This window comes from Stegodyphus dumicola, chromosome 1 (genome assembly GCF_044657685.1).
Source record: "Stegodyphus dumicola isolate Sdum_Otavi_A_Nest chromosome 1, ASM4465768v1".
Classification (NCBI taxonomy): domain Eukaryota; kingdom Metazoa; phylum Arthropoda; class Arachnida; order Araneae; family Eresidae; genus Stegodyphus; species Stegodyphus dumicola.
Genome location: NC_140768.1, coordinates 170,359,869 through 170,385,076, shown reverse-complemented (window position 1 = coordinate 170,385,076; position 25,208 = coordinate 170,359,869). Strand labels below are relative to the sequence as shown.

Sequence of the window (25,208 nt, the reverse complement as noted above, 5' to 3'; positions counted from 1 at the left end):
TTTGTTATAGTGTTATTTGCATTGACAATGCTAAAACCTGTAAAACTGCCGATCGTGAATTGAAGTATTTATATACATTCTGTAAAGATAAAAAGGTTCTAAATTTCCTTGAGAAGATAGTTTTGAACGGAAATTTACTGTACGTATTTATTGTATTGAATAGATTACGTAGAAGGTGCTTCATGGTGGGGCGGATTCTGAGATCGTTTGGTAACAGCTGTAAAAACTTGTTTAAAACATATCTTAGGTAATGCTCCTTTATCTTATAAAGAACTGCATGTTGCTTCAGTTGAAGTTCAAACTTATCAATTCTAGGGCCATAATCTACGTATACAACGAACCAAATGAACCTGATCCTCTTTCATCATCTGATTTAACTGGATCTAAATTGAATGTTTTACCTTCAGCTGAATCTAAATTACAATCCATAAGATCTCAGTTGATTAAAAGATGGGATTATAAACAATTATTATTACAGCATTTTTGGAAAGAGTTTCATAAAGACTTTTTGCAAGGATTAAGCTCAGTCATGTTTACAAAAACTCAAAAGAATTCTCCCGCGTTTAAAATTAATGATGTTGTACGAGAAGATAATGCGAAACACTGTGATTGGAAGTTAGATAGGATTAAAGACTATATTTCTTGGAAAAGATGGTAGAATTTGATGTTTTAAGATTCAATTGGATAAAGGTGTTATTAGAAGACCGAATGACAGACTTTATAATCTTGAAGTTCAGTAAAACTGAAGCATCTATTTACGGATGCATGGGGTTGGAGTGTTAAATATAAGTTTGTGATTATGTATTCTAAGATAGGTTATGTCAAAATATTTGGCATGTATGAGATTAATAAAAAATGAAGACATTTAAATCAGAATATCATTAAGAATTTCTATATCTTGGCTTATGAAACTTTCGAATAATAATTAAAAAAATTAAAAATAGGCTTTTCTTGAAAGCAAACTATGAAATTTTTGGAAGAAGAAAAATGCATACAGAAAAAAGAACAAACAATTTCAATCAAATAATTTAATCCAGTTTTACATAAAAATGAATGATGTAATGATTATTTAATTACGAAGTACAAATCTAAAATACATCCTGGTTTGCTCTTTACGTCAGACTACATCCAAGTAATGAGTACTACTTTTCAGTCGTAGGAAGACAAGTTGCGACAAAACAAATGAAGAATCTATCTTGGCACAAACAACACAACACATTTGAAGGTGGAATACAGTAAAATTTCACATACATTATATAATAAAATTATCAGAAATTACCGAAAATATCCAAACTTGTTAAAAATGTTATAAAATTTAAGAAATGTCTTCCTTTTGGGGGGAGGGACAGGCAGGTATGTATTTGCAATTTTTAATTAGATTATGTCTACTGAGAGGTATAGTCAAACTTCTTAACTTTTAAGGAGTTTATTTGTTGATTGATGCAATTGTAAGTAGTAAGGCAATTTTAGAATAAGTCTGAGTAATGACAACACTATTTCCTACAGCTTTGAAACAAGCAGATATGAAGCAAGTTAAACCGGTAAGAGAGTGATGGAAAAATTAGACAGGTTTGGCCTTACATTGCCAAATCACATCTTCAGCCCAAATTTATTGAATAATAGCCTGGTATTATCCTTAAATCAGAATAGTAAGGTATGAACATAAATGAGTAAAACCCCCCAAAACCAAAAATCGATCATCAGAATAAAAAAAAAGGAAAATATTCATCATATATTTTATGCGATTAAAATTGTGAATTGTGGGAATAATAAAGAATTGTGGGAAATGAATTCCTGCTCGGATGGAAAAAGAATTGCTGCTGCATTCTACACAAATATCCTGAAATGTCTGCATAAAAAACTATAGGATTTATAATTTCAGAATATCAATAAGCGTGTAGCAATTAATTTCCTTCTTTTTCTTACTAAATGGCTGCCAGAATTCAAGAGTATAAACAGAAAAAAAAATTCGTTCGATTTGCGAATTTTGTGTTTTCCAAAATCAGAATATCATTTAAAATTTATTAGTTTGCTAAAACACTCACCACAGAGAAAACTGTTAACAGTGTATTAATTTACATTTCAAAGAAATCATTATTTTCATCTAATATCACGCTTGTTTTTAAATTGCCGCATTTTAGATTTAGATTTAATTAGTTATCTCTTCCGCTACACTAATCTGTGCTCATTTAAATAGAAGAAAAAATCATGTTACAATATTTCAAACAAAAGTAAATATTTAAAGACACACATTTTTACAGTTGTACTAATATGTACTGCAAAACGTTATTTTGAAGAACAGGATTTTACAGAAACAGATATCTGTTCATTGCATTAAGTGCATTCAAATTGGTCTTCACTGTTTCGATCTTCTTAATCTTTGAGTTTTAAAATACCTTCAATTTGCAAATGAAATTTTCTTTACTTACAAATTAATATTTTCATTCCTTTTATCTTCATTATAAACTCAAACAAAATTTTAGACTTTATAAATATAGTATAATCATTCTTCATTAGATTATCCTTAAACATAAAGACAAATACATTTTATAACAAAGTGGATTTTTTTATTCAACTAATGCCATTAAAATGAAATTATTTTACGATAATGTCAGTAACAAAAAGCATTCCAGTAAAATACTAAACCAGATTTCCGTTTTCCCAAACATAATTAACGAGTTCTTGCTCTAAAATTTAAGTTAATGGACTATTAACGTATACTGGAAAATTTGGGATGTTTTATGAGTTACCTCACGGGAAAAGTTTCATTTACAGCTACATTTTTAGGCAACCTTTATTAGTGTACACGCATTCATTAAACTTTTACGACGAGAGAACAGATTTATTGCCTTAAAATTCCCCAATCTATTAAGTAATTAATTAACCTCTCGCTTTATTGTCGTCATTTAATGCAACAGTTGCCATTATTTACTAACGGAAGTTATGATAAAAGGTTTCATGATCTGAGTCAAAGAATTTCGAACTGTCAGTCATCATTTTCGCTGTCCCACACAACATCTGCTGGCAATTTAGGCCACGCAATTGGCCGTCTATCAGTCGGTAGACGAGGCTCCAGTTTTTGCCAACGAGATGGCGGCCACACAATATGAGATGCCTTTGCAATGATCAATCCAACAGAAACCTATGAAAAATAAAAATAAAGATTATAAAAAAGTTGTGTTGTAATTTGAGAAAAAGTAAACACTAATATTTAACATGAAATATAAATTTTCAGTTTAATTTGAACAATTAAGTTAACAATTCATTATAATAATTTAATATAGAGCATTTCTAAAAGGTGCAACTAGCTCCAGAAACTTTTCAGAAGGTGACAATCAAAGTCAATATGATTTCTATTTTTATTTCAAACACTGCTAGTAATAGATTTTTTTTTACGCTGTGTGTGTGTGTGTATGTGCAACTTGGCTTTGTTATTTCTGTATAATAAAAGAAAAAAATCTGATGTGTAGACCACATGACTTCCTTGCACGGAATATTAAATTATACGCATTTTTCTTACATTTCATTTAAACGTAATGGATTTTATAAAATCTACTTCGTCGATAGCGCATAGACCACAATAAAATAAATGCACTCTTTAAAATTCACTATATTTGTTTACCATAGCGACACTCTGGTGCTAGGTTCACTTAACAGCGTTATATTTCGTCCATATTATAACTCAGAATGCATACAAATTTATATCATTTGAATAATTATCTAATCGTTGCCACATGTTCTCTTCAAATACTATAATAAATCTAAAACGATGTATAAAAGAAATTAAGCAAACAAAACAAAATAGAAACAGTTTTCACAGACGATTCAGTATTTCTCATTCAATTAATTTAGTTCTCACTTCCAGTCAAGGCAAAAATATATAAAAACTCAAAATATCTATATTAAAATTTACGAAGTAAATCTTAAACATTTATTTCCTCGAATAAATTCCAGAAGGGATTAAACATGCTTTAATTCGCAATAATAAAAGAAGGCGTTATCTTTGTTGTTGCGAGGTTTAGTTTCTCTAGATTGACAACAAATCCGCTATTTTGCCAAGTTTGAAATGTAAACAAACATGCCCGCCATCACAAAATTAATTACACTTAGCTGCACTTAAACAACTTTTAAATCGTTAATAACTCCACAAATATTGCATGCAGATTTACTAAAGGCATAAAAACCTTAACCGGAAGATAAGAACAACATAATTTAATCATTTATAAAGCAAAAAGTGCACAATTTACAAACATATATGAATAAAGAAACTGAGATAAATGACCCGGTTAACAGAGTGGATATATATATATAGAGAGAGAGATACACATATATTTATATACGTTTAGTGCGGCCGATTGCAACCAAAATACGAGATGTACATCTACATGTTATAGCAGTCCTATATACAAAATTTCAACGATCTGAGTCTACTCGTTTTTGAGTTATGCGAGATACATACGTACGTACAGACGCCACGAAAAATTCTCTTTAGAATTTATTTCAAATTAGTTTTAGAATTTTTTCTGGAGAAAAGCGTCCTTTATCCTGCCCTTATTACAGATGTCACGCAAAAACATCGTTAAATTGTATTCGATAGCGGTCAAAATGGATATTTTCGTTGAAATATGCCTGGAAATTTTCGCTATTACAATACTTCCTTTTTACTTCGTACAAGGAAGTAAAAATAGGTTCAAATTACGTTTTACACGTATATATGTTTAAATTTCGTTTTATTGTTTCGAGGAAACGTTTTTCAATTATTTATTTTTCAGTCTTTGAGAAGAAATGTAGAGAGATTAGATCCTAATAAACGCGCTTTTACCGACTATGAGGTTGATGCTACTCTTATTGAAACCAACTGTAAATGAACCAGCTTATAATTAAAGATAAAATAACACGCCGAACAATTATTTAATTTAGAAGTCAAACAGCAAAAATCACCTTTATATTTGCAAATTTTCACAGGACCAGTTTCGGGAATACACAGGATACGCAGTTCACATGACTATTTGCACTTTGGCAGCTAAGGCTGATGGTTCGGTAAAATCATCAAAACTAGTCCTGTGAAAATTTGCAAATATAACGGTGACTTTTGTTGTTTGACTTCTAAATTAATAACCGGCTTATGTCCGCAGAACTTTAAAAATTTTAAAGAAAAGAGGCTGAACTTTTGGGAACCTTGAAAATGAATAACTGGAGAAATCTCAGTTAAGTTTAGACCAAACAATATGTATATAATCAGAACATTGGAATTAGGATTCAATAAACGAATAATGACTTCTTCTATCATTACTAAAATCATTTAAGGATTATGTACGGAAAGCCAAAGCACCGAAGGACCATCTGCCTAAGTGGAAGTGTGTCTTCATGGAGGACATCCTAAGAGAATCTGGCTTTTCAGATTCGCGTTATACATGAGAAGAAGCCTGAAAACCTCTATGAGGCCAAACCGTTCCTGCGATCTGAATCCTGGTCGAATTCCCCACGTGCATTCAGTAGTTTTACAGCTTGGTCGTTGATGTGCATTTTTTCCTGGAAAATCAAAGCTAATTATTTATTATCCACTATGCATGATAGTAAATTATCAGTACAGAAAACAGGGAACCTGAAAATCAACAGTAACCTAAATAAAGTGAAGCAGACAGCTTAATAAGATTGTGTGCAAACTATTTTGTGGATTCAAGAAGTAAGCTGCGGTTTATGGCTCCAAGATCTAAGTCAAAGAATTTCTAGCAGTCAGTTATCATGCGTTATTAAGCATGTAGTCAGTTATATCATACTTATTTTTTTAAATGCTATTCCATAGATATATCTAAGATATATCTAAAGCAAAATAAATCTGATCGCTGTTGGGACAGTATTTGCATACTGTCCCAACAGCGATCAGATTTATGACCCGGTTAACAGAGTGGATATATATATATATAGAGAGAGAGAGAGATACACATATATTTATATACGTTTGGTGCGGCCGATTGCAACCAAAATACGAGATGTACATCTATATGTTATAGCAGTCCTATATACAAAAGTTCAACGTTCTGAGTCTACTCGTTTTTGAGTTATGCGAGATAGAAAAGTATTTGTATACTTTCCCAACAGCGAATTAATTTTCCAACAGCGAATTTTAAGCATCGAAATTCGAATCGTTTTATCCTGGGAAGTTTGGGCAGTGATTCAAAAGTAAATATGGGAAAACGATGAACAAACCAAAAATAAAGAACAAACGAATGCGAAAATCATACTGTTTTCATTACTGTCAAAATAAGACAGCGCAGTCAAAACCCTGCCTAAAATACGTAACATCTATCTACATCATATACATCTATTGCATACTAATTTAATCTGCTACGAATGCTGTTAATTTCAATTCGTTTTTGTGTAAATATATTTGAGGATATTTTCCACATTAGAAATACATTTTATTGCATTAATATGTTTATGCCATTGATCTGAAAGGATTAAATTTTGAAAATAATAATTAATCTTCTTCTTCGAATTCTGTATGGACCCCATCTATAAAGAAACAAAACTGTTTTTAACAACATAATTTACTTCTTCTGAAAGACAAAAAGATCAACACTTTGCACAAATTCAACTTGAGCAGCATTAATCATTCAAGCAAATCTAAAATAAAACGGGTTCTAAATATTTTATATATTAGAATAGTAATACTAAGTTTTATACAGATTCTTTTGCAGTCAAACTGGCTTTTTTTTCTTCGTAGATTATGCAAGCTATTAAGTTTACATTTTCAGCAAGAACGGTATATATTTACATCAGATTTGATAGACTCAGCCATAAAAATCGTAATCCTTAAAAATAAAAATAAAGATTATAAGAAAGTTGTGTTGTACGAGTAATTTGAGAAAAAGTAAACACTAATATTTAACATGAAATATAAATTTAATCGTAATCCACATAATCCTTAAAAGTTTTTAAATCAGACGAATGCTTGTTGTTCTTGAAATGTAAAAAAATCTTTTAAATATCCGCAAAAGTATAAAGCCTCAGAAACTAATTACAGTAAACTTCGACTACGTCTCAAAACCAACAATATTTCTGAAAACACAAATAAACATTTAATATCATTTTTTTAAGCGAATACTTCTAGAGAAGAGAACGGTACTTTTCCGTTTTACCGGCGCAAATCTCGCGAAGCAGACTTTATTGGCGACAACACACAGTATACACATAAAAAATGTTGACAAATGTTAGTTCTAAGAATTTTTTATGTTGACGGTTTTGACGACATTTTAATGTCGTTAAATTTTTGTAAAAAGGCCAATAAATAAAGACAATAAATTTGTAAAACGGCATTAAATTAAGAATTTACTATGCTTTCATGGTACAATATCCTGATTCGCCGGTTCGTATCACGTGACCCCAAGCGATCTCATCTCACGTAAACTACGCTATAAAAATCTAATTCTCTCAGTAACTATCTACATTAAATTTAATTTCAAGTTAAATCTTAATTTGGAATACAAGTTTAAATGAAAGAATTATTTCAATTCGTACGAATAGCTTACTCAGAAATGTAAAACCTCAGTGCTTTACTTCGCTAGCGCATACTCATTAGAATTGATGAATTGAACACTTGACTTTGCCTTTTCTATATTTTCGCCAACGGGTGATCGGAGTGATTGCATTCTAATTGACTTAATTACCGCCCTCGAGTGGCCGTACGCCATAAAATTGAACTATCTGTTAAAAATTATATGTAATTGTATGCCAGTATTGAAAGAAGCAACCAATCTGATAAGAAATGGCTGCGACTTGTTTTGAAAATGTGGCGTAAAAGGTTACCAGCGAGACTATTCCGTTTGGAATCCGTTGTACCATTATTGGCGACTTTATCGCCTGCGCCTACCAAACTATACCAAGAGAACTATCCTTTGGACCAAGAGAGTACCAAGAGAACTATCTTTTGGACGTCGGTAGCCGTTTTAGAAAGAGTTCACGGTATTTTTGAGAAATTATGGAAAAAATCAATTTTCTACAAACTGGTTTATAAAAAGTAATGATTTTTTAAAAAAATATCCCAAATTTTTAAATACGTTTCATTTAATTATATTTTTACTTCAACTTTTTTAAACGGACCACTGACTATATTACATAAAAACTTTAAACAAAGTGAAGAAATTGCTCATTCGCGATGTTACCGAAAAAAGAGTAGGTTTCTCATTCTTGGTTTTCAAATTATTAAATAATTATTATATTGTTAATCTGATCATTTCCAAAATTTGGAAATTAATTAATGCAACGAAAAAAATTAAGCTGAATAAAATTTTAATAACTTTTTTTTTAATTTCAGTTATGTGACTTGTCTAATAAATCTACAGATATGCACCAAATTGAATAGCAATTTAGCAATTACAGTATTTATAGCCACAAAGCCTGACATCATATAAAATAAGTTTATTTAGTTAATTAGTCTGGTTAATTGTCAAAAAAAATTCAGTATCGTATTTTTTGGCAATGATGAACGTCTTATATGTAGCGTCGTTCGGAAAAAAATCTATAATGAAAACATGATTCAAGGTAATAGACTCACACCCAGATAATTATCGGAGAAAACAACATGCCCCTTTATACCAAGTTTCTTCCGTTAAGCTTACTTGATGCTATTACTAGCCCCTATAAGCGTAAAAGATCTGTATTATAGATAATCAATACCTTTTACTTTACTTTCTTCTTCAGGCCCAGAAGCTCAGGATTACGAGTAATCATTGGGGAGAAAAAATAAAGGTTCATACTGTTTTTACTTTTTATTATTACCAAGAAAGTTGTAGCTTTCTTTGTTTTGGTACTACAATTATTAAACGTCTATTTTGTTACAATAAATCACAAAATATGCGCATGCTGTACTGGCATCATGTGTGTAATGTACACTCGAAAAAAAAAAAAAAATAAAGGGCACTTCTATATCTCCCGTTCTGCTAGGCCGATTGACGAAATTCAAACTGCGTTTGCCATGTCTCGAAAGCGCGACTTAGGACCTATATATGATTTATATATAGATTTATTCTAACATAGGTATTTTGACACAAAATCGGACTTTTTCTAAAACAGCATATAAATTTTTTCCATATTTCAATTCTACGACTCAAATTATGCCTAGATATTAAATTTTGTAATTTTTGGTGAGAATTTTAGGGAGAAATTTAAAAATTTATCTCGGCGAATTTTTTTCAGTTTGTGCCAAGAATAATTAACTCACTTGGCGAACTTCTTAATTTATAACAACCTAATTTCTTTTCCTTTTCCTTCACTGTCCGCGAGCGGGAAAAAAGTCATTGTTTGTAATTTCTTAACAAATTGCGTAAACCAATTGCGTCATTTTCGTTATTATATTATCGCTTATAATAAATACGCCAAACTTCAAAACGCTCTGAAATGCAAATTCACTTATATCTTAGGAACTTTTAATAAAATATTCTAATTTTTTGCAGGTGTGCTTAAAAATACATCTACTTTAAGATGTGGGCAAAATTTTACAGGTTATAAATCAAATTGTTTTTCGAAAAATTTACAAAAATTATTCAAAAATACAAATTTTAAAAACTTGTAAAAAACAGTTGAATTTTATTTGGAATGAACCTAAATTTCGAGATATGAAAGGAATAATCAAGTAAATTTAATAAAAAGGAGATATTAATAAATCTATATCAGATTTAATTAACATTGAGAAAAAAATTTTAAAACACTACTCGTGCGATTCTTACAAAACTTGGCAGATTGGCATAATTTGAGCCGTAGAATCTAAATATGGAAAAAAAAATCTGCGTCTCATTTCAGAAATGGTCCGATTTTGTGTCAAAATACCTGTATTAAAATATAGCTTGTAAGGATCTTAAGTTTTACTAACGTTTATTTTATTTTAAATCTTTACTATCACTTCTTATTTTCTACTTCCAACCAGAATTAAAAGCTTTAACTTATTTATGCAAATTTGTCTGGCGAACGCCAAGTACTTAAGTTGAGGCTTTTTGCCAAGCAAGCGAAGAGGAAGGAGTTAGTCGAAGCAGGCCGCTTGCCTTAGCAGTTTTTACTCGGTTGCTGGTTGCCTTCCAGGCCAGAGGTTTAAATCTCTTAATAATTTTAAACGTATTGTAGTGTTAACAGTTCTCTGTACTACATACGGCTTCCTGTTAATATACGGCCAATCTTCCACGTAGGCCCTTGTTTATTATTCCAAAGTTAAGTTAGAATTTAGTTAATATTTTTATATTCTTACGTTCAGACCACAAGTGGTTGGTCTCTGTATTCCGAAGTCCGGAAATTATTGTAAAGAGTGAAAAATAAAAGGTTTCGTATACCCTTCCTGTGTATCTTGTCTACTTCCCACATTTATTGAACATAGCTTTAGTAAGCTCCCTGTTCCGAGTCAGGTTCTTGAATGTTCCCCAAGCAAGTAAGGAGAAACACTGAAACTGATAGTGGCGCCCGACGAAGAAGAATAACCATGGCCGAGTTTCAAGAAGAACCTGTGCTGCCTGAAGAAGCGGCTCAGAATCCAGAAATGAGAGCTGCCGCCCTAGAAGGATTTGGTTACATCGTCCAGACCATGCGCGCAGCGATGAAACCAGAAGCAACATTTAATGGAAACTCACCGGTAACCAGTTTTTTGGAAAAACTAGAGGACCACTTCATGATGTATCCCGTGCACGAGTTCCAGAAAGTTACCTTAGCTACCAGCGCTTTGAGGGGCCAAGCGCTTAATTGGTTCAAATGTATAGGCAGAAGTCTCTTGGGTCAAGCAGGAAGTCCCACCTATACTTACGAAAATTTCAAGACTGCCCTAGTAAAATCCTTTCCTGTCGTAAGGGATCGTGAGAAATTAGAAGCGGAACTTTTCAGCATATATCAGCAAAGAATCGAAAATCTTTCCACCTTTATTTTAAGAAAAATTCACGTCTTCAAACTCATGTATGGAAACCGTCCGGATTCTGAGATAATTCAAGTGATTTTGCCGAGGTTACTTCCCCAAGTACAAGACTTTATTGAATTAAGGAATCCAACTACACTGAAAAAGTTATTTGAGCTAGCAATCCAGTTTGAAAGTAGAAGAACGGCGGACATTGAAAGAAGACGCCAATATCAACAACGAAACCAATTTGGTGAGCCAAGACGACAGCAAAGTCAAGCACACGGCTACGGAAGCAAAGCGAAACAGTGGGCAAGGAAACCCGAGCATCCAAAAACAGCCGGCGAACGTCGACAGTTCAATAGCAATCCAGGAAAAAAGTCTGAAGGCCAGTGGAAAAAGAAGGAAAGCATGGAAAGAAAAAAAGATTTAAACTAAAACGGATTTCTGCTGACGGGAGGGTGCGGAAATCCGAAGGCCAAGAAAACCCCTCTTCCTTCAAGTTAAATACAGTAATGGTGAAAAATTTGACTCTTCCGAAGATTGAAGTGTTGGTGAATAACATCCCAGCCACCGCACTCCTGGATACAGGCGCGCAGTGTTCCTGTGTGGCAAAAGATTTTTTTAGGAAGTATTTTCGGAAATACCGCATATATAATTCGGATAATACGACAGTGTTAGCTGCGCAAGGAGAAAGATGCAAGTGCATAGGTAAATTACCGCTATACGTCCGTATCAAGGACGAACAAGTAAAGGTTATGTTTTTTATAGTAAAGAATCTGCAAGCACATATTATCTTAGGGATAGATTTTCTTTCAGAGGCAGAAGCAACGCTGGATTTTAATGAAGCGTCCCTTAAGCTGACGATGAAACCAGTTCGAGAAGAAAAAACGGAACCGCCAATGTTAAACCTTGACCACCTGCCTTAAGAAGAGCAACAAAGAATCCGACAAGTGGTAAGTGAATTTGCTTCGTTATTTAGTGATATTCCAGGATTTACTCAAATTACTAACCATAGTATTGACACCGGAGATTCAATGCCAGTTCGCCACAAAGCATACCGGTATGATAAGAATAAAGAAAAAATTATAGAATGGCACATTGGCGATATGCTACGTAAAAAGATCATAACGCCCATCTCAAGTAGTTATGCTAGCCCGGTGGTTTTATGTAAGAAAAATAATGACTATCTATTGACACATCCAAAAAGGTGGCGTTTCGCGATTGACTATCGTAAATTAAACTCCATAACTAAATATCCGGTATATCCGTTACCTATTATTGAAGAAATTCTAAGGAACATAACATCTACCAAATATATGACGACTTTAGACTTAACGACTGGTTATTTTCAAATAGGGCTTAGACCGGAGGACGTGCCTAAGACTGCTTTTATAACCAAGTCTGGCACTTATGCATTCCTGCGTATGCCGTTTGGCCTTTCAGCGGCACAGGCAACATTTCAGCGATGTATGGATATTGTGCTAAAGCCTGTTCTTGGAAAGTCCACATTTATCTATTTAGACGATATCATTATTACTAGTGATAATCTGGACCAACATGTACAGGATTTAAGACAGGTGTTTTCATTATTAAATGAGGCCGGTCTAAAAGTTAATGTCGAAAACTGCAAATTTGAAGCCCATTAATTAAAATACTTAGGTTACAAAATATCTCAGAAAGGAATCGAGACAGACGAATCAAAAATAATCGCTGTACAAAAGTATCCGCCGCCAAATACGGCGAAGAAGCTCTCTTCTTTTCTAGGACTTTGTTCATATTATAGGTCCTTTATAAAAGATTTTGCAGCTATTGCTGAACCATTGTTAAAATTAAAAAGGAAAAAGGCAAGATTCTCGTGGACGGCCGAAGCCAATAGTGCTTTCGAAAAATTAAAGCAAGCATTAACGCAAGCCCCTGTGTTGAAATTTCCTGAAAAGGATGAGAATTTAGAAATTTCAGCGGATGCTTCGGATTATGCGGTAGGAGCGGTACTTTCGCAAAATCAGCAGCCCGTGGCATTTTTTAGTCGAACTTTAAATCAAACACAAAGAAATTATTCCGCGACCGAGAGAGAGGCACTTGCAGTTCTGTTAGCAGTGCAAAAGTTCCGAGTCTATTTTGGAAGGGCGCCAATAACAGTGTATTCTGATCATGCGGCGGTAACTAGATTGTACTCAGGGAAAAACTTATCCCCAAGGTTAATAAGATGGGCACTCAAGCTACAAGAATATAATCTGGTAATCAAGCATACCCCCGGAAATGAAAATATCGTAGCAGATGCCCTATCCAGAATAAAAATAGATGAAGAGGTAATACTGTAAAGGTGGCAATGCTCACAGCATGTACAATAAATTCCCGAGAAACTGTAATAACCGAACTGGGTAAGGATCCTGAGTTTGGAAACATTTATGAGTATTTAAAGGATCCTGAAAATTTTAGCCACCAAGATATTGTGGCGATAAGAAATAGGACGGCCCATTACGAACTAATAGATGGTCTATTATTTTATACAAAAACTACAAATTCCAACAACGAATTTCGACCTGTTATCGCAGCGAGTCTTAGATTAAATATCCTGCAGGAGTTACACGACAGCCCTTTAGCTTCTCATGTTGGTATTCGAAAAACTATCCAACGCGTACGCGAGGCAGTCTATTTTCCTGAACTGCAAAAGTTAACAAGGGCGATGTCCAGTCCTGCCCAACATGTCAAGCAGTTAATTATATTAATTTCCGCCCGGCCGGGTTTCTAAATAGTATTAAATCCGATTTTCCAAATGAAATAATTGGCATCGATTTATTGGGCCCTTTCCCAAAAAGTCAGTTAAATAAAAGTCGCTATCTCCTTGTTATGGTTGATCATTTTAGTAAGTGGACCGAAATTGTTGCCTTGAAACGAGCCTCTGCGAAATTAGTTACTGATTCTATTTTAAATAAATATATTTTAAAATACGGGGCGCCCCTAAAAGTTATATCAGATAATGGTCCTCAATTTGTAAATAATATATTTAAAGACATGTGCCAAAAACTGGGCATACGTCATTTAAAAATGGTCCCGTATCGGCCGCAATCAAATATAGCGGAACGGGTCAATAGAAATATAGTGAAAATTATCCGTAGTTATATTAAAAATTTTCATAAAAGCTGGGATAACTATGTCAATGAATTTGCTTTCGCCCTTAGGACCGCAAAACATGATGCAACGGGCAAAACTCCTGCTGAGTTATTTTTAGGCAGAAAGATTATAACGCCGTTAGATAAATTATTTTATGTTCAACAAAGAGCCCCAGAATTTAAAATGGGTGATATAGAAAAATTAATTAAAGAAGCAAAAAAGAACACTGAAGTAGCACAGAGAAAACAAAAACTCTATTACGATTTGAAACGACGGGGAGTAACTTATAAAGTAGGAGATGAAGTATTAAAAATTAAGCATTCACTTTCTTCAGCACCAGAAGATAAAACCGCCAAATTTTTTCCACGATTTGAAGGACCATATGTCATAGAAAAAATAACTCACGCTGTAGTGGTGTTAAAAGCCAGGAATGGTGAAACATGCTCCTCAAACATTGACCAAATAAAACCATACTATGACCGTAATAAAATGCAAATATTTAAAGATCTTTTGCAGGATCCGGCACGGCAGGCACTGCAGGCACAAGCTCCAGAGGTGGAACAACGACAAATAAAAGGGCAAGCCATTAGGAGGCAGGAGCAATTGAAAAGAAAGTTTTCCCGTTGGAAAATTCAAGGTAACAAGAAAAAGAAGCCGTTCCACCGACCACAAAAGCATTAATTTTCTATGCTTAAAAAATGTAAAAGTAAAAATTATCCTTCTTCACATCTTGCGCTCACAAATTATTATGGGGATATCCATTTACAATTATTAAAACCTGAAAAAAGCATGTCTGCGATGTTATCGTCATGCGATGATTTGTAGACACTTATTTTTTACCACGATATTTTCGACGACGATGATTTTAAACTGCGAAGTTTTTGAACCGCTTTATTTTCGACGACGATGTTTTGTACCACGATGTTTTAGAACTGCGATGTTTTCTCTTTGCGATGTTTTCTCCCACGATGTTTTGCAGCACGACGTTTTTGCCTTGCGTTGTTTTCTCAGCGACGTTTTCGTCCGCGATGTTTTCGGCTGTAACCCCGTCAATAGTCTAAAAGATGCAACCACAACTGTTCGCGGGACATCGTGAAAAGTATGCGCAGTTATTTAGACGCACACTCCAATGGTGAAATGAATAACAAAATGGACGACATTGAACACTTTGATGCTAAAAAAGACAATGCAAAGAAAAATATCAGATTATTTTCCCCCAACTCAATAAATGTTTTGTTTTTTCAAAAAACTTGAAAATTTTGCATTCATTTTCATTAAGTTCTTGTGGATGTTGTTATTTCATTGATTTGATTAAATACATGCCTATATACATATTTTTATAAACAAATGTACTCTAATAAACTTAATTTTGTTGAATATATGTTTTTTTTTTTTTTTTTTTTTTTTCAGTATTCTTTAACACGAAAAAATATTTCAGTTCTTCAGTTTCAAGTTAAACGATTTTCACTGTATACAAATACAGCAAGTGTACAAAACATTTTGAAACACTTAATTAGAATAGATTTCTAAAATCTTGCAGTTAGCAAGAACTACGTTTGTCCTCAACTTAAAGGTGAGTTTACTTAGTTCTGAAAGTAGACGAGTATATTTCGTTCAATGGAAGTTTGACGTTACTTTATGTTGTTTAATATTTTGGTATTAGACTAATTATTTATATTTTGTATTGTTGAATATGTTAGACTTCGAAAATGCAATTACTACTGATGTAATAAATGCAACAAGCAAGCAACGTAATCAAGCAGCACGCAAACATTCCTAATCTCTACACTTAATTATATTATTAAAATTATGACCCACCAATCCTAGCAAAAGTCTGAAAATATAATTAATGGCTATGAAAATATAAAGATATTAGGTATTTTGGAAGCAGGAGAGATGAAAAATATGCAACGCCTTCGCCGGAAATCGAACCGCGAACCTTTCAATTACGCGCTGAACGTGCAGACCTCTACACCACGAAGGCTCGCTAAGAAGGCGGCAGAAATACCTTACAAACATCTGCATTTTTTAACTTTCTTTGGCATACTATCTGCTTGCCCAAAGGAAGTTCAAACAGAATTTATATGAGTTTATGTTATCAATATCTATTTTACGGGTTACCAATATCTCTTATTACGGGATATTGAACTATCTATCTATTGTTCCGGTAAAAATAATGTAACCGTAACAATAGATATTTATTTCATCAATATATATTGTTACGGGTTACGTTACTATCCATATCAATTACAGGTTTATTGTTCCCGTAACAATTATCTATTGTTACGGGAATAATTAGCACAGGTGATAGGTGACGGAGGACGGAGACGCCTGTTGTTTAACAGAGGCAAACAGGCATTTATCCTGCGCCCTTCCTTATCTAGTGGCATTAACTCCCTGGAGCCTCATGAGGCCACCTCGGGAGTTTATTGAAGAATTTTACGTAATTGTGCATGGCCATACAGGGACGTCTTAAGATTACATTAGTTTTGATCGATAGGCGAAGGATTTGTTACGTCTTGGTTTGTTAGACACAAATTACATCATATACAAACACGTACACTTATACTTGCACATATAAAGACACATACAAAATACGTGTAAAACACATATAAGAGCACATATATAAAACATGCTAACACATTATAGAATAATAGAAATTAGATATTAGTTTGCACACACTTATACAAGTAAAACATATACTTATAATGAAACATAATTAAGCTAATATATTGTTACGTGCGTACGGGTTCGTTACGAAATGAATGCACAAGTCAGATGAAAAACGAAGAAAATTTATTATTATCACAACAAATATGATTAAATGTCCTCAAATAATCGTGCAGTATCACAATATATCACAGTAATTATGTTCTAACTACTCAAACGTTCAATAGAACTTAATTCAAAACAGCTAAAGAAAGCTAATCCGCGAATTCGCTACAATCAACAAGAGCAGTTTTCTAAACAACAACAAACTAAGCAACTACTACGAACTGAGATGTTTTCCTCCTTTTATAAGATTTTAAAATCACGCGCTAGAATTTTCTAGTACTTTCTCGAAATCAAAAAGAGATATTTATTTATTTAATGCACGCGCTCTTGTATTTTCAGTTTTCCGGCTTAGCTTTCTTTTAAAATTCGTCACGCGCTGCACTGCGCAAGAAATAAAACCATTTAATTTATAATTGAACTAACATTAGCTTTTCAAATACCAAATTCGTAGCACTGCCCCCTTCCCGAGGACTGCACGTCCCGGGCAGTACAATCCCTGGACAGGAAGCCAAACTTACAACTGAGGCATAAATGCATTAATAAGCATTACATTACAATAATAAACAACATGAACAATAAATGCAATAAATAAAACAAATCAAATGCTATCAGATACAAATCAAATACTAAATACAAATCAAATACTAAATGCAAATCAAATCAAATATACATTTAAAAACAAAAAGGGCCATGGTCTTATACTATTTACAATTATTTACATTACGTACTATGGCCGTAGTAATGAGCTAACCTGTCGTAAGAGTTCGAAGACTCACGGATCCGATCCACGACGTCATTTAGCCTGTTTAGGACTGTGTGCGGACCATCCCAAGGTAATTGTAAATCAGGCCTGACTCCTTTTCGTCGAATCGGGTTCCACAACCACACCTTGTCTCCTTTGTTGGATCTATGTCCAGTAGCTCTCGTGTTGTACCTGGACTTCACTTTCTTCGTCGCCAAGTTCACTCGCTTTCGTGCGAAACAATGCATCACTTCAAAACGGGCCTTGACACCTTGGATGTGTTCCTCAGGCGATGAAGGCGCATCCGTATGGCGATCAAACAAGCGGTCGCAAGGCAGACGAAGGTCTTGACTGAAGAGCATCTGTGCTGGAAAATAGCGGGTAGTCTTGCGTTTCTTTTCGACCCTAGCATGATTTCGGCAGTTTCTGGAGCTGGTTCTTTCGGACAAAGCGTCGGCATTTCCAGGTGAGGATCCTTTCTTAGGATGATTGTCATGTCTTCAGATCCTGAAAGCAGTTTGTTGTTTTTAAAGTCTAAGGAAAAATTGTATTGCCTTAAAAAGTCCAATCCGAGTATGCATAGATCTGTAATATCCGCCACATATGCCGTGTGATTGTAGGCGGCACTTCCAAATGTGATTTTCACGTTTAACTTCCCAGCTATGTCGATCTTGTCACCAAACGCAGTCTGAAGGGTAACACAGGATGGCGTCCAAATAAGTTTATCTTTAAACTGTTCAGCTACATCTTTCCTAATGATGGTAACATTAGCTCCTGTGTCAATGATCATATTGCAAGGAACTCCATCGATATTTCCATTGATGGACAGTCCGTTACTGTTGCCACTCACTCTAGAAATCTTGAGTGCTTTAAAACAAGGTTTTTCATTATCTGGCAACCTCCGTTCCTTGATATGGTCATTAATTTGTTTCCTGCGTTGTTGCTGAGAAATGGTCTCAATTTCCGTACCCTGGGGTGTTTTGCAATTGTTTCGTACTTGACCTTCAGTTCCACAGTTCCAGCACTTTGGTTTCTTGTCAATCCTTTTCTGTCCCATTGCATTTAATTGTCTATTTAACCGGCCTTTCTTATTTTCCGTGCTCTGGGGTGTTCTGCAGTTCCTTCGTATGTGGCCTTCAACACCGCAGTTCCAGCATTTTAGGGTTGGTTTCTTCTCACCAATATTCCGTCTCAAGGCATTCACTGGTCTTGTCAAATCATCCGTTTTATTATCCGTGCCCTGGGGTGTTCTGCTTTGCCGTCGTATATGCCCTTCAATACCACATTTCCAACACCTTAGAGACATTTTGTTCTCACTCCTACTTCGTATCAAAGCATTGACTTGTCTGGATAAATCATCTAAACGAACCATCAGTTGATCCAGAGGCTCGCGGACTCGCAGAGCTCTGGCTGGGTAGTTATCTCTACTAGTTGCTTGCTGGGCTGCCTCGAATTTCATGGCGTACACTAAAGCGCTTTTCAAATCTTTAACATCCACCATTCGTAGTGCTTTCTGTATTTCATGGTCCTGGATGCCATAGATAAAATATTGTAGCGACAGGATTTCTCTTGTTTCTGTCGGGCACTCCGAAAAGGCGTGATGTGACAGCCTTTCAACATCCGTGGCGAGCTTCTGAAGTGTTTCGGTGGTTCGGTTACTTGCACATATAAAGACACATACAAAATACGTGTAAAACACATATAAGAGCACATATATAAAACATGCTAACACATTATAGAATAATAGAAATTAGATATTAGTTTGCACACACTTATACAAGTAAAACATATACTTATAATGAAACATAATTAAGCTAATATATTGTTACGTGCGTACGGGTTCGTTACGAAATGAATGCACAAGTCAGATGAAAAACGAAGAAAATTTATTATTATCACAACAAATATGATTAAATGTCTTCAAATAATCGTGCAGTATCATATTATATCACAGTAGTTATCTTCTAACTACTCAAACGTTCAATAGAACTTAATTCAAAACAGCTAAAGAAAGCTAATCCGCGAATTCGCTAAAATCAACAAGAGCAGTTTTCTAAACAACAACAAACTAAGCAACTACTACGAACTGAGATGTTTTTCTCCTTTTATAAGATTTTAAAAATCACGCGCTAGAATTTTCTAGTACTTTCTCGAAATCAAAAAGAGATATTTATTTATTTAATTCACGCGCTCTTGTATTTTCAATTTTCCGGCTTAGCTTTCTTTTAATATTCGTCACGCGCTGCACTGCGCGAGAAATAAAATCATTTAATTTATAATTGAACTAACATTAGCTTTTTAAATACCAAATTCGTAACACTATATTATACACTTACACATTTAAAGACACGTATAGATCACATGCATAATTAGCACAATGCAATTTTCGATAAGCGGTTTATTAGAAACCAAAATAAGTATCTGTTCTTAATGTTTTCCATTACAAGCCAGATGTGGTGACCGCGGACTACATAAAATAAATCCCGAGCTTAAAATGCATCATTTTGAAAGCGTTTCAGGTTGTTGAGAAAAAGGCAGAGAATGGGTTAAAAGATATGTCAATAGTTGTTTTTTAAGTCGACATGCAAGCTACACAAACATGCAAATTATATATTCCAGGGTAAGGATGGATGTAGATAAAAAGCAGTGGTAAAGTTCTTTATTCCAAATCTCGATATTTTATGCATTCACTTTTAAAACTTTGTCGACTCAATGTTTACACTATTTCTAAATTCGAAAAAACATGTACCAGAAGGCGAATTTTTTGCATGACACAGATTAAAATTACAAATCAAAAAACGCTTTAAAAAACGCTTGCATATTTTATACACTGTCTTCATTTTTATTAAACAATTAATTAACTGCTTCTTAAATGTGAGGTGCTTTTCAGTTTTAATTAAGTATAAATGCGTCCGCTGGCAACTGCTTTACATAAACAAGATTGGGAATGAGCATAGTAAACGCAATTTTCTGTATCTTTGTCGTGTTGCAGACTGATGACAGAAATCTCTGTAAATTTTAAGCGTTTTTTTATTATTTTAATTACTCATTTTACATATTAATTCCAAATCACAATATAATGAATATAAATCCCGACATTATCACCTTCATATCTGCCTGTTATGTGTTGAAATTAGGGATAAAGTTGTCGACGATACTTTTTCGACAGTTTTTTAATCTTTCTATTCGTTTGTCTTCATGCCAAATAATTAAAGCAAGCACATTTTATGCAATTTTCTTTATTATTATTATTCAGGTTATGCAATTTATGCAATTTTATGTAAGTTATTTATGCAATTTTCTGACCTGCACCAGAAAGAGTTTTATATTAGACTTTACATATGTGGCCAATATGTGGAGAATCATATAATTTGTGTAGGATTGTTAAAATTTTCCATCGAATTTCTTTCACTCTATGCAAAATTATTCATATAGTTTACATTTTTACAAAGCAAACACATTTTGGCTATATTTTTAATGTCATGAAAATCACAAGGGAGAAAAATTCTAATTACCAATTAAACAACTCCTTAAGTGAAATGTCAACAGTCAATAGCTCACAACCACTCTTATAGTTAATTAACTATGCATCTTACAGTTAATAATGCATTTTAATAATATTTGCTTATATTACAAATATAATATTTACAAATATAATTTTAATAATGATGTAAAGTGATGTATTATACGAACAAACACATAAGTACACAAATTCAATACATGCTTAAAATTTTAGTTAAATCTATAATAATTGTTAATTACTGGAAAAAAATACTTGGTATCAAAACACTTACAATCATGCTTTGACGCGAAACATCATATTGTAATCAGTTTTAAGAACTTTCCCTTTTCTTTGTTACTCACTTTAATTCCTCTGTTTACAGTTTATCTTTATAGGATTTTTAATCCGACAAATTATGAAAAATGACCTTCTTAAATGGGCTTATCTGGAAATTATTTCTCTGCACGGTTAATATAAACAAGGTGTTTAAAAAAATGGCCGTAGATATTACTTCTTTTAATAGTGATCCTAGATGTCTGCTTTCCATTACACGAGTTTTCAAACTGTTACAGAATATTAAAAAAACTCTTTGAACGCTGTGGTAACAAAGAAAATAAAATATAACTTTTCAATTTTACCGATTTAATTTTTATAGGATAGTTAGGTATATAATCACTTTGATTTTTTATAGCAGTTAGATTTTATGTTTTCAAAAGTAAAATCTAACTTCGCCCTTAATTAAAGCTTTCAATTAGTAAAATATTCATCATGTTAAATTGAAAAAAAAGATCAAAAGGTTTATCTGCTTTACGTGTAAAATTTATAGAGATATTCGTGAACGTATTTTACTCATGCCTATTAATTTATTCAACTGAAGAGTTCTCAGAACGAATTTACTAGATAATCATGTAGAAAGAAGAAATGGCTCGTTTTGGGGAGTAATGCGTAAAACAGTACATATTAATTAACTTGTAGTCTACATTTGAGGCTGTTAATAAATGCTTGCTTGTAAATTTATTTAATTTATCGTTTTTAACTAAATAAATCATAAGAAATAATATTATTAATGAATACTGTAATTTGTAAAAGACCATACAAAAAAACTGGTTTTATTTTTACAGCATCCCATTTATTCACATAAATTGTTTTTATAAAACTCTCTAGTTTAAGATCAATATTTAACAGAATAATTCGATGACTCTATTTCTTGAACGCAATGTAATTCCAGGTAGCACTGGATAGAGCTTTTAATACACCATGAAGACAGCATGCAAAAATGCGTCAAACTTGCACGAATGGTGCGGGGCTAAGCAAAAGATTAGTGTTCCATTGCATGCGCATAAAGCAGGTATGAGTAACGCCATCAACCTTTGCGTATAAATGGCAATACGCTCTAGTATAGAATTGGGTGCCCCTTCGATTAGCGACATTTTTTTTTTTTTAAATTTTGGCGATGAAACCTCACTTCTGGTTACCATGACAGTTTAACTTTGTTTTAGCTTCCTGAATTTATTTAAATGAAAATAGATTGATGTGTACATGGACAAATTTAAGGCAGTGCGCAATGCCTAGTTTGTGCTATTCTAGGATGTTTTTCTAAGTGAAAACAGATCGATGTGTACATGGACACAGAGTTTGTGCAATTCTTTTACTTCTTATTTTGGTTTTGTGTAACGGCCATCTTGAAATTGTGGCTTCCTGGCGCCGATCTTGGCGTCAAAAAAGAATCGCCAAAAAACAAGGGGCACCCAATTGTAAACTTTTACCATGGGTATATATTGTACAGTGGGTTCTCACTTGGTAATCGCATTTGAACGTTATTTCCTTGTATTAAGGTTATGTTATGCTCCGTGTAGGAAGGAAAAATTCCTATTAACATGTGTTGGAATTTGATTGCGGTAGGATCAACTGCGGATTAAAGTTCCGTGACATAGCTGCTCGTATTGATCGGGATTCCGTGCCCGATAGGCGAATATGGAATCGATAAGTCCAAGGGGGCCATATTGAACGCAAAGCAGAATCTTAGCAACTCCGGGCCGCTAACGGGGTAGAGATATGTTGTCCTCTCGGCCTGTCGGGATCGTACAGCCACGTGAAGGCTCATGTTCAGGACGGTAAGTGTCTGCACAGGTAGTGCGATGACGTCTACCAGCACCGCGAATTGTCAGCTCGGCTACCATTGTTGCAGTTTCCCCCGACTCTATAATCACTTTTGACTAAAAGGGCACTGAGGTGTCTAAAGGCGTTTCGATCATCTCAGCTTCCACTCGGTGTCGCCATACGAGTTCAGCACGTGATGTGCTGCTTTGGGTGTCACTAGCTACACATTCCGGTCATCTCTTGTTCTCATGCCTGTAATGTGGACTGCCACCATTGCATTTCTGGCCTTTTAATGCACGTTGCTGTGCTCTATCTTTGAGGCCTGAGTAACTCCATCTTTGAACAAGATAATGAATTATCGCATGTTGATCTTGCTGTCCCGACCTTCCTCGATGCAGAATGTGTTCGATTGTTCCCGTGACCAGCATATTCTCTCTGAGAATATCTAGTCATGAATTGCCGAGGAACAGGCCACCACTCTGCAACGACTACGAATAATGAACTCTGGCATACAGTTTAAGCCACATGGGATAAAGTACCCGCATCATCGGAGATCAGTTCGACTAGATGCCCTGCGGAATTACAGCCATCGTTGCTGTCGATGGCAACTCTCTGTCCTGAATTATGATCGCTATGTACCCCAAACGAACTGAAAGTATAATCTTGTTTTCCTTCCATTATACAATATATGTGCAATAAATAAGCTTCTGCTATCCGCTTTCCTTCCTGTTTAGCAATTGTAATGGTTAGCAGTGAATTACAAATAAAAACTTCGTTAGTTTCTACAACGTTCAAATGCTTGGATCCATTGTGAACAAACAACTCCTATATTTCATAAAATTAAATTATCACTCACTTTCGCGCACACAGAGGTGAAATTACGAGCATACACTTGAGGTGCATATCACTTGCACAAGGTGCATATCACTTGAGATTCCTTAGCTGCATACATATATTAGAATTTTAGGTAAAATGATTTTATTTGTATTAAATGTATTTCCTTTTACGTATTAATGAAATAAAAGATGTTGAAAAGATAAACTATTCTGTAATGAAGTGCGTAACATATCGCACTAGAAAAAACTTTTATTAATCGTAACAATAGTGAAAATGCTCATGAAAATTGTCAATTGGATATATTATAAATAAAGTATGTTTTAATTTATATGAAGGTTTAAATTACGAATACTTGTATATATTGCTTTCATTATTGCTCACAGTACGAACAAATATGATTTCAAAGAAGAATTATAAAGATTTTAATGTCACGTCAAATGACAATGTTCTGAAAATTGCAATCCTGTTTGACAGGCTATTGAGAAAGTAAATTACAGATCTTATGTTTCGAGCAATGGCAACAGTTGCTAACCCGTGTAGATGATAAATGATATAGCAGAGTAACGTAATATAAAGACCAAAAACATTTGGAAAAGGACTAACATTTCTAATATATATGTGGAAGCGCTAAGTTTTTCAGCCATCAGAGGAACACGACAGGAAAACATCGCCTCCATACCTGAGAGAAAGCGATGCTGACGGCGAGACAGCCCGGTCGAACAACGTGAATGTGACGATGATAGAGTTTTGTTTTGCTTTTGTCAGCGCGAGAAGGCGCCAAGTAACTGCAATAAACAGTTGCTGATTCTACATTAAATCTGTTATCCTTAAATGCTGTATTAAATGATTTGAATGAAGTGTGAAAACCAGAATCCACATTCTTTTCCGAGCGATGTCATCTATTTTACCCATATCTATATCTATACTGGCGGAAGTACCCGATGCCAATTAAGTTAGATTGAGAGTAATGCATCTATGAACGATACCGATTTAATTCTTCTCTCATAACAATGCAAAAAACACGATTCATAGACATACATTTTTCAGTCTGATGCGATATGGAATTCACATAAAAAATTTCGATATAAAAATAAGCTAATTATCTCTCATTGTATCTGCAACAATGGCATGCAGTTTTTAATGATTTTCCTTTTTCTAATCAAATGGTCGTAAAAGCTCAAGTTCCGTCCAATATTTCACTTACAGTCAATTTAGTCTATTTAATGTAGCAACAAATTGATCTTAATTGATCAGAAATCAATAAC

The 25,208-nt window shown here is 34.0% G+C and overlaps 1 protein-coding gene across 1 annotated transcript in view; it reads right to left on the bottom strand.

Moving 5' to 3' along the window:
- Positions 1-1,019: 1,019 nt before the first annotated feature.
- Positions 1,020-25,208, bottom strand: part of LOC146999390 (mitochondrial inner membrane protease subunit 2-like) — a 315,792-nt gene continuing 291,603 nt past the window's right edge. Inside the window, exon 4 of the mRNA XM_085823075.1 lies at positions 1,020-3,142. Within this exon, the coding sequence (XP_085679201.1) occupies positions 2,987-3,142 (156 nt within the window). The 3' untranslated portion in view covers positions 1,020-2,986. The remainder of the gene's footprint in view (positions 3,143-25,208) is intronic.